At 44.5% G+C, this 11950-nt stretch overlaps 1 protein-coding gene across 1 annotated transcript in view; it reads left to right on the forward strand.

Moving 5' to 3' along the window:
* LOC124018712 (methionine synthase-like) overlaps window positions 1-11641 on the forward strand; it is a 32039-nt gene extending 20398 nt beyond the window's left edge. Inside the window, exons 2-4 of the mRNA XM_046334062.1 lie at window positions 6326-6518; window positions 6806-6918; window positions 10583-11641. Of these exons, the coding sequence (XP_046190018.1) occupies window positions 6326-6518; window positions 6806-6918; window positions 10583-10669 (393 nt within the window). The 3' untranslated portion in view covers window positions 10670-11641. The remainder of the gene's footprint in view (window positions 1-6325; window positions 6519-6805; window positions 6919-10582) is intronic.
* Window positions 11642-11950: the final 309 nt, after the last annotated feature.

Consider the following 11950-nt stretch of genomic DNA (forward strand, 5'->3'; position numbering starts at 1 on the left):
AAGGTACGGACTCTAGTGTTACGATACTGAGGTACGGACTCTAGTGTTACTATACTGAGGTACGGACTCTAGTGTTACTATACTGAGGTACGGACTCTAGTGTTACTATACTGAGGTACGGACTCTAGTGTTACTATACTGAGGTACGGACTCTAGTGTTAGAGTCCGTGTAGCTAGTGTTAGAGTCCTGTGTAGCTCAGTTGGTAGAGCATGTCGCTTGTAACGCCAGGGTAGTGGGTTCGATCCCCGGGACCACCCATACGTAGAATGTATGCACACATGACTGTAAGTCGCTTTGGATAAAAGCGTCTGCTAAATGGCATATATATAGTGTTACTATACTGAGGTACGGACTCTAGTGTTACTATACTGAGGTACGGACTCTAGTGTTACTATACTGAGGTACGGACTCGTGTCACTATACTGAGGTACGGACTCTAGTGTTACTATACTGACACCTGGCTGAGGTACGGACTCTAGTGTTACTATACTGACACCTGGCTGAGGTACGGACTCTAGTGTTACTATACGGACTCTAGTGTCACTGTACTGAGGTACGGACTCTAGTGTTACTATACTGACACCTGGCTGAGGTACGGACTCTAGTGTTACTATACTGACACCTGGCTGAGGTACGGACTCTAGTGTTACTATACTGAGGTACGGACTCTAGTGTTACTATACTGACACCTGGCTGAGGTACGGACTCTAGTGTTACTATACTGAGGTATGGACTCTAGTGTTACTATACTGAGGTACGGACTCTAGTGTTACTATACTGACACCTGGCTGAGGTACGGACTCTAGTGTTACTATACTGAGGTACGGACTCTAGTGTTACTATACTGAGGTAAGGACTCTAGTGTTACTATACTGAGGTACAGACTCTAGTGTTACTATACTGAGGTACAGACTCTAGTGTCACTGTACTGAGGTACGGACTCTAGTGTTACTATACTGACACCTGGCTGAGGTACGGACTCTAGTGTTACTATACTGAGGTACGGACTGGCTGAGGTACGGACTCTAGTGTTACTATACTGAGGTACGGACTCTAGTGTTACTATACTGACACCTGGCTGAGGTACGGACTCTAGTGTTACTATACTGACACCTGGCTGAGGTATGGACTCTAGTGTCACTATACTGACACCTGGCTGAGGTACGGACTCTAGTGTTACTATACTGACACCTGGCTGAGGTACGGACTCTAGTGTTACTATACTGAGGTACGGACTCTAGTGTCACTATACTGAGGTACGGACTCTAGTGTCACTATACTGAGGTACGGACTCTAGTGTTACTATACTGAGGTACGGACTCTAGTGTTACTTTACTGAGGTACGGACTCTAGTGTTACTATACTGACACCTGGCTGAGGTACGGACTCTAGTGTTACTATACTGAGGTACGGACTCTAGTGTTACTATACTGAGGTATGGACTCTAGTGTTACTATACTGACACCTGGCTGAGGTACGGACTCTAGTGTCACTATACTGAGGTACGGACTCTAGTGTTACTATACTGAGGTACGGACTCTAGTGTTACTATACTGAGGTATGGACTCTAGTGTTACTATACTGACACCTGGCTGAGGTACGGACTCTAGTGTCACTATACTGAGGTACGGACTCTAGTGTTACTATACTGACACCTGGCTGAGGTACGGACTCTAGTGTTACTATACTGACACCTGGCTGAGGTACGGACTCTAGTGTTACTATACTGAGGTACGGACTCTAGTGTTACTATACTGACACCTGGCTGAGGTACGGACTCTAGTGTTACTATACTGAGGTACGGACTCTAGTGTTACTATACTGAGGTACGGACTCTAGTGTTACTATACTGAGGTACAGACTCTAGTGTTACTATACTGAGGTACAGACTCTAGTGTCACTGTACTGAGGTACGGACTCTAGTGTTACTATACTGACACCTGGCTGAGGTACGGACTCTAGTGTTACTATACTGAGGTACGGACTGGCTGAGGTACGGACTCTAGTGTTACTATACTGAGGTACGGACTCTAGTGTTACTATACTGACACCTGGCTGAGGTATGGACTCTAGTGTCACTATACTGACACCTGGCTGAGGTACGGACTCTAGTGTCACTATACTGAGGTACGGACTCTAGTGTTACTATACTGACACCTGGCTGAGGTACGGACTCTAGTGTTACTATACTGAGGTACGGACTCTAGTGTCACTATACTGAGGTACGGACTCTAGTGTCACTATACTGAGGTACGGACTCTAGTGTTACTATACTGAGGTACGGACTCTAGTGTTACTTTACTGAGGTACGGACTCTAGTGTTACTATACTGAGGTACGGACTCTAGTGTTACTATACTGAGGTACGGACTCTAGTGTTACTATACTGAGGTATGGACTCTAGTGTTACTATACTGAGGTATGGACTCTAGTGTTACTATACTGACACCTGGCTGAGGTACGGACTCTAGTGTCACTATACTGAGGTACGGACTCTAGTGTTACTATACTGAGGTACGGACTCTAGTGTTACTATACTGAGGTACGGACTCTAGTGTTACTATACTGAGGTACGGACTCTAGTGTTACTTTACTGAGGTACGGACTCTAGTGTTACTATACTGACACCTGGCTGAGGTACGGACTCTAGTGTCACTATACTGAGGTACGGACTCTAGTGTTACTATACTGACACCTGGCTGAGGTACGGACTCTAGTGTTACTATACTGACACCTGGCTGAGGTATGGACTCTAGTGTCACTATACTGACACCTGGCTGAGGTACGGACTCTAGTGTTACTATACTGACACCTGGCTGAGGTACGGACTCTAGTGTTACTATACTGAGGTACGGACTGGCTGAGGTACAGACTCTAGTGTTACTATACTGACACCTGGCTGAGGTACGGACTCTAGTGTTACTATACTGAGGTACGGACTCTAGTGTCACTATACTGAGGTACGGACTCTAGTGTTACTATACTGAGGTACGGACTCTAGTGTTACTTTACTGAGGTACGGACTCTAGTGTTACTATACTGACACCTGGCTGAGGTACGGACTCTAGTTTTACTATACTGAGGTACGGACTCTAGTGTTACTATACTGAGGTACGGACTCTAGTGTTACTATACTGAGGTATGGACTCTAGTGTTACTATACTGACACCTGGCTGAGGTACGGACTCTAGTGTCACTATACTGAGGTACGGACTCTAGTGTTACTATACTGAGGTACGGACTCTAGTGTCACTATACTGAGGTACGGACTCTAGTGTTACTATACTGAGGTACGGACTCTAGTGTTACTTTACTGAGGTACGGACTCTAGTGTTACTATACTGACACCTGGCTGAGGTACGGACTCTAGTGTCACTATACTGAGGTACGGACTCTAGTGTTACTATACTGACACCTGGCTGAGGTACGGACTCTAGTGTTACTATACTGAGGTACGGACTCTAGTGTTACTATACTGACACCTGGCTGAGGTACGGACTCTAGTGTTACTATACTGAGGTACGGACTCTAGTGTTACTATACTGAGGTACGGACTCTAGTGTTACTATACTGAAGTACAGACTCTAGTGTTACTATACTGAGGTACAGACTCTAGTGTCACTGTACTGAGGTACGGACTCTAGTGTTACTATACTGACACCTGGCTGAGGTACGGACTCTAGTGTTACTATACTGAGGTACGGACTGGCTGAGGTACGGACTCTAGTGTTACTATACTGAGGTACGGACTCTAGTGTTACTATACTGACACCTGGCTGAGGTACGGACTCTAGTGTTACTATACTGACACCTGGCTGAGGTATGGACTCTAGTGTCACTATACTGACACCTGGCTGAGGTACGGACTCTAGTGTTACTATACTGACACCTGGCTGAGGTACGGACTCTAGTGTTACTATACTGAGGTACGGACTCTAGTGTTACTATACTGACACCTGGCTGAGGTACGGACTCTAGTGTTACTATACTGAGGTACGGACTCTAGTGTCACTATACTGAGGTACGGACTCTAGTGTCACTATACTGAGGTACGGACTCTAGTGTTACTATACTGAGGTACGGCCTCTAGTGTTACTTTACTGAGGTACGGACTCTAGTGTTACTATACTGACACCTGGCTGAGGTACGGACTCTAGTGTCACTATACTGAGGTACGGACTCTAGTGTTACTATACTGAGGTACGGACTCTAGTGTTACTATACTGAGGTACGGACTCTAGTGTCACTATACTGAGGTACGGACTCTAGTGTTACTATACTGAGGTACGGACTCTAGTGTTACTTTACTGAGGTACGGACTCTAGTGTTACTATACTGACACCTGGCTGAGGTACGGACTCTAGTGTCACTGTACTGAGGTACGGACTCTAGTGTTACTATACTGACACCTGGCTGAGGTACGGACTCTAGTGTTACTATACTGACACCTGGCTGAGGTATGGACTCTAGTGTCACTATACTGACACCTGGCTGAGGTACGGACTCTAGTGTTACTATACTGACACCTGGCTGAGGTACGGACTCTAGTGTCACTATACTGAGGTACGGACTCTAGTGTTACTATACTGACACCTGGCTGAGGTACGGACTCTAGTGTCACTATACTGAGGTACGGACTCTAGTGTCACTATACTGAGGTACGGACTCTAGTGTCACTATACTGAGGTACAGACTCTAGTGTTACTATACTGAGGTACGGACTCTAGTGTTACTTTACTGAGGTACGGACTCTAGTGTTACTATACTGACACCTGGCTGAGGTACGGACTCTAGTGTCACTATACTGAGGTACGGACTCTAGTGTTACTATACTGAGGTACGGACTCTAGTGTTACTATACTGAGGTACGGACTCTATTGTTACTATACTGACACCTGGCTGAGGTACGGACTCTAATGTTACTATACTGACACCTGGCTGAGGTACGGACTCTAGTGTCACTACTGAGGTACGGACTCTAGTGTTACTATACTGAGGTACGGACTCTAGTGTCACTATACTGAGGTATGGACTCTAGTGTCACTATACTGAGTTACGGACTCTAGTGTTACTATACTGAGTTACGGACTCTAGTGTTACTATACTGAGTTACGGACTCTAGTGTTACTATACTGACACCTGGCTGAGGACTCTAGTGTTACTATACTGAGGTACGGACTCTAGTGTTACTATACTGACACCTGGCTGAGGTACGGACTCTAGTGTTACTATACTGAGGTACGGACTCTAGTGTTACTATACTGAGGTACGGACTCTAGTGTTACTATACTGAGGTACGGACTGTAGTGTTACTATACTGACACCTGGCTGAGGTACGGACTCTAGTGTCACTATACTGAGGTACGGACTCTAGTGTTACTATACTGGGGTACGGACTCTAGTGTCACTATACTGAGGTACGGACTCTAGTGTCACTATACTGAGGTACGGACTGTAGTGTCACTATACTGACATCTGGCTAAGGTACGGACTCTAGTGTCACTATACTGACACCTGGCTAAGGTACGGACTCTAGTGTCACTATACTGACACCTGGCTAAGGTATGGACTCTAGTGTTACTATACTGAGGTACGGACTCTAGTGTCACTATACTGACACCTGGCTAAGGTACGGACTCTAGTGTCACTATACTGACACCTGGCTAAGGTATGGACTCTAGTGTTACTATACTGATAACTACAGGCCAATAGGAAGCCAGACTGATCACTACAAGCCAATAGGAAGCCAGACTGATCACTACAGGCAAATAGGAAGCCAGACTGATCACTACAGGCCAATAGGAAGCTAGACTGATCACTACAGGCCAATAGGAAGCCAGACTGATCACTACAGGCCAATAGGAAGCCATACTGATCACTACAGGCAAATAGAAAGCCAGACTGATCACTACATGCCAATAGGAAGCCAGACTGATCACTACAGGCAAATAGGAAGCCAGACTGATCACTACAGGCCAATAGGAAGCCAGACTGATCACTACAGGCCAATAGGAAGCCAGACTGATCACTACAGGCCAATAGGAAGCCAGACTGATCACTACAGGCCAATAGGAAGCCAGACTGATCACTACAGGCCAATAGGAAGCCAGACTGATCACTACAGGCCAATAGGAAGCCAGACTGATCACTACAGGCCAATAGGAAGCCAGACTGATCACTACAGGCCAATAGGAAGCCAGACTGATCACTACAGGCCAATAGGAAGTCAGACTGATCACTACAGGCCAATAGGAAGCCACTAATAGGTCAGGTGACATTAGAGTCCATGAGAAGCTAAAGGTCTGTGCGTCTCCACGTCCACCAGGCGTTTGCCGAGGAGCTCCACGCCAGGGTGCGTAGGGAGCTGTGGGGCTACAGCGTGGAGGAGAACCTCCCGACAGAGGACATGCACAGGATCCGTTACGAGGGCATCAGGCCGGCCGCAGGATACCCCTCCCAGCCCGACCACACTGAGAAGACCGCCATGTGGACGCTGGGCGAGGTAGAGGAGAAGACTGGTAAGAACTCTTCCTCTCCCTTTCATCTGATCTGAAACATCTGACCAGGTGAAAGACAGTCTAATGAGGAGCGTCCATATTGTTTCCACTTGTCCAGTCTTTTCCTATCAGTGCAGATTAATCTAATTGAGATGGGGGGGGGGGTGTGTAGAGTAGTTTCTGCCTTATAGACTTCTTTCTGTGTTGGTTGGCTTTTATGACTGATGGCGACCCCCCCTCAAATCCCAGCCGCTTGAGAGAGTCTCTAAATGAGGTTTTGACGATGATGATGATGTCTGTGTTTCCAGGTATCAAGTTGACTGAGTCTCTGGCCATGACCCCAGCAGCTGCTGTCTCTGGGCTGTACTTCTCTCACCCTAAAGCGACCTACTTCGCAGTGGGAAAGATCACCAGAGAACAGGTACTGATACAGGCTCAGGGTGGGGATTTCATTTGTTTCTATTTGTTGTGTAACTGATTAACAACCCGCCACAAGGGGGCGCTGTTTTCAAACCCCACTGACACTTGGCCCTTTTTTATTTTCATTTTTATTTCACCTTTATGTAACCAGGTAGGCAAGTTAGTAGTAGTATATAGTATAGTTGGGTAGTATATGGGGCTTTGGTGACACAACAGATTGTCACTACAGTCCTTGGTTCAAACCCCACTGACACTTGGGCCTAAGGCACTGTTCATCCTAAGTTCAGGAGGCGTCACTACAGTCCTTGGTTCAAACCCCACTGACACTTGGGCCTAGGGCACTGTTCATCCTAAGTTCAGGAGGCGTCACTACAGTCCTTGGTTCAAACCCCACTGACACTTGGGCCTAGGGCACTGTTCATCCTAAGTTCAAGAGGCGTCACTACAGTCCTTGGTTCAAATCCTGTCTAACTGTCTAAAAGCTCTGTAGTTGTGTATTTGGTATGCTAATTTAGTAGCACGTTAGCCTAGTGGTTAGCTTCTTCCAAAATCAAGCGTTTGATTAGTAACAGCAGAGAATCCCCTACTGAATCAAGAGCCTTGCTGTCTAATATATATATGTTTTGTGCATGCAGCAAACTGAGTAGCATTTTTGAGTGTACTTGTATAGTTTAGGTCAGAAATGGTCCAAAATGCGCTCGTTAACATTTAGTTAGCGTTCTCTATGGGATTTTACATGTACTTGGGGCGGCAGGGTAGCCTAGTGGTTAGAGTGTTGGACTAGTAACCAGCAGGTAGCCTAGTGGTTAGAGTGTTGGACCAGTAACCAGCAGGTAGTCTAGTGGTTAGAGCGTTGGACTAGTAACCAGCAGGTAGCCTAGTGGTTAGAGTGTTGGACTAGTAACCACCAGGTAGCCTAGTGGTTAGAGCGTTGGGCCACTAACCAGCAGGTAGCCTAGTGGTTAGAGCGTTGGACCAGTAACCAGCAGGTAGTCTAGTGGTTAGAGCGTTGGACTAGTAACCAGCAGGTAGTCTAGTGGTTAGAGCGTTGGACCAGTAACCAGCAGGTAGTCTAGTGGTTAGAGCGTTGGACTAGTAACCCGCAGGTAGCCTAGTGGTTAGAGCGTTGGACTAGTAACCAGCAGGTAGCCTAGTGGTTAGAGTGTTGGACTAGTAACCAGCAGGTAGCCTAGTGGTTAGAGTGTTGGACTAGTAACCACCAGGTAGCCTAGTGGTTAGAGCGTTGGGCTACTAACCAGCAGGTAGCCTAGTGGTTAGAGCGTTGGGCCAGTAACCAGCAGGTAGTCTAGTGGTTAGAGCGTTGGGCCAGTAACCAGCAGGTAGCCTAGTGGTTAGAGCGTTGGACTAGTAACCAGCAGGTAGCCTAGTGGTTAGTGTTGGGCCAGTAACCAGCAGGTAGCCTAGTGGTTAGAGTGTTGGGTCAGTAACCAGCAGGTAGCCTAGTGGTTAGAGCGTTGGACTAGTAACCAGCAGGTAGCCTAGTGGTTAGAGCGTTGGACTAGTAACCAGCAGGTAGCCTAGTGGTTAGAGCGTTGGACTAGTAACCAGCAGGTAGCCTAGTGGTTAGAGTGTTGGACTCGTAACCAGCAGGTAGTCTAGTGGTTAGTGTGTTGGACTAGTAACCAGCAGGTGGCCTAGTGGTTAGAGCGTCGGGCTAGTAACCAGCAGGTGGCCTAGTGGTTAGAGCGTTGGACTAGTTACCAGCAGGTAGCCTAGTGGTTAGAGCGTTGGGCTAGTAACCAGCAGGTGGCCTAGTGGTTAGAGCGTTGGGCCATAAATATTGTTCAGGGTTGGCAGGTCTGTACACGTCTCATCACCTACTTGGTATGTCATGACATTATGTTAATGTCTGGTATGTCATGACATTATGCTAATGTATGGTATGTCATGACATTATGCTAATGTATGGTATGTCATGACATTATGCTAATGTATGGTATGCCATGACATTATGCTAATGTATGGTATGTCATGACATTATATTAATGAAAGTAATGTGTGGTATGTCATGACATTATGCTAATGTCTGGTATGTCAAGACATTATGTTAATGTCTGGTATGTCATGACATTATGTTAATGTCTGGTATGTCATGACATTATGCTAATGTCTGGTATGTCGTGACATTATGTTAATGTCTGGTATGCCATGACATTATGCTAATGTATGGTATGTCATGACATTATATTAATGATGGTAATGTGTGGTATGTCATGACATTATGTTAATGTATGGTATGTCATGACATTATGCTAATGTCTGGTATGTCATGACATTATGTTAATGTCTGGTATGTTAATGTGTGGTATGTTAATGTGTGGTATGTCATGACATTATGTTAATGTCTGGTATGTCATGACATTATGTTAATGTGTGGTATGTCATGACATTATGTTAATGTCTGGTATGTTAATGTGTGGTATGTCATGACATTATGTTAATGTGTGGTTTGTCATGACATTATGTTAATGTCTGGTATGTTAATGTGTGGTATGTCATGACATTATGTTAATGTGTGGTATGTCATGACATTATGTTAATGTGTGGTATGTCATGACATTATGTTAATGTGTGGTATGTCATGACATTATGTTAATGTCTGGTATGTCATGACATTATGTTAATGTCTGGTATGTCATGACATTATGTTAATGTGTGGTATGTCATGACATTATGTTAATGTCTGGTATGTTAATGTGTGGTATGTCATGACATTATGTTAATGTGTGGTATGTCATGACATTATGTTAATGTCTGGTATGTTAATGTGTGGTATGTCATGACATTATGTTAATGTGTGGTATGTCATGACATTATGTTAATGTGTGGTATGTCATGACATTATGTTAATGTGTGGTATGTCATGACATTATGTTAATGTCTGGTATGTCATGACATTATGTTAATGTGTGGTATGTCATGATATTATGTTAATGTCTGGTATGTTAATGTGTGGTATGTCATGACATTATGTTAATGTCTGGTATGTCATGACATTATGTTAATGTGTGGTATGTCATGACATTATGTTAATGTGTGGTATGTCATGACATTATGTTAATGTCTGGTATGTTAATGTGTGGTATGTCATGACATTATGTTAATGTCTGGTATGTCATGACATTATGTTAATGTGTGGTATGTCATGACATTATGTTAATGTGTGGTATATCAATGTGTGGTATGTCATGACATTATGTTAATGTGTGGTATGTTAATGTGTGGTATGTCATGACATTATGTTAATGTGTGGTATGTTAATGTGTGGTATGTCATGACATTATGTTAATGTGTGGTATGTTAATGTGTGGTATGTTAATGTGTGGTATGTCATGACATTATGTTAATGTGTGGTATGTCATGACATTATGTTAATGTCTGGTATGTTAATGTGTGGTATGTCATGACATTATGTTAATGTGTGGTATGTCATGACATTATGTTAATGTGTGGTATGTCATGACATTATGTTAATGTGTGGTATGTCATGACATTATGTTAATGTGTGGTATGTTAATGTGTGGTATGTTAATGTGTGGTATGTCATGACATTATGTTAATGTGTGGTATGTTAATGTGTGGTATGTCATGACATTATGTTAATGTGTGGTATGTTAATGTGTGGTATGTTACTGTTGCCATAGGTGGAGGACTATGCTGGGAGGAAAGAGATGCCAGTGTCTGAGGTGGAACGCTGGCTGGGGCCAATCCTGGGCTACGACACTGATTAACAGTGATACTTCAACCAATCCTGGGCTACGACACTGATTAACAGTGATACTTCAACCAATCCTGGGCTACGACACTGATTAACAGTGATACTTCAACCAATCCTGAGCTACGACACTGACTGACAGTGATACTTCAACCAATCCTGAGCAACGACACTGAATGACAGTGATACTTCAACCAATCCTGAGCTACGACACTGACTGACAGTGATACTTCAACCAATCCTGAGCAACGACACTGACTGACAGTGATACTTCAACCAATCCTGAGCTACGACACTGACTGACAGTGATACTTCAACCAATCCTGAGCAACGACACTAATGCATCCACAACCACTACCTAGAAAGAGGCGCTGCTCAATGGTCAGGTCTAGATGGGATACAGCTTTTGTCAAATTGACGTCAAAAGTTGACAAATTCTAACCCTTTTCCCAACCTTAACCCAATTCTCCCTAACCTGCTATGTTAATTCTCCCTAACCTGCTACGTTAATTCTCCCTAACCTGCTACGTTAATTCTCCCTAACCTGCTACGTTAATTCTCCCTAACCTGCTACGTAAGTTCTCCCTAACCTGCTACGTTAATTCACCTAACCTGCTACGTTAATTCTCCTAACCTGCTACGTTAGTTCTCCCAACCTTAACCCAATTCTCCCTAACCTGCTACGTTAATTCTCCCTAACCTGCTACGTTAATTTTCCTAACCTGCTACTTTAATTCTCCTTAACCTGCTACGTTAATTCTCCCTAACCTGCTACGTTAATTCTCCCTAACCTGCTACGTTAATTCTCCCTAACCTGCTACGTTAGTTCTCCCTAACCTGCTACGTTAATTCTCCCAACCTGCTACTTTAATTCTCCTTAACCTGCTACGTTAATTCTCCTTAACCTGCTACGTTAATTCTCCCAAACCTGCTACGTTAATTCTCCCAAACCTGCTACGTTAATTCTCCCTAACCTGCTACGTTAATTCTCCCTAACCTGCTACGTTAATTCTCCCTAACCTGCTACGTTAATTCTCCCTAACCTGCTACGTTAATTCTCCCTAACCTTGCTACGTTAATTCTCCCTAACCTTGCTACGTTAATTCTCCCTAACCTTGCTACGTTAATTCTCCCTAACCTGCTACGTTAATTCTCCCTAACCTTGCTACGTTAATTCTCCCTAACCTTGCTACGTTAATTCTCCCTAACCTTGCTACGTTAATTCTCCCTAACCTGCTTCGTTAATTCTCCCTAACCTGCTACGTTAATTCTCCCTAACCTGCTACGTTAATTCTCC

Source organism: Oncorhynchus gorbuscha, unplaced genomic scaffold (assembly GCF_021184085.1).
Source record: "Oncorhynchus gorbuscha isolate QuinsamMale2020 ecotype Even-year unplaced genomic scaffold, OgorEven_v1.0 Un_scaffold_569, whole genome shotgun sequence".
Classification (NCBI taxonomy): domain Eukaryota; kingdom Metazoa; phylum Chordata; class Actinopteri; order Salmoniformes; family Salmonidae; genus Oncorhynchus; species Oncorhynchus gorbuscha.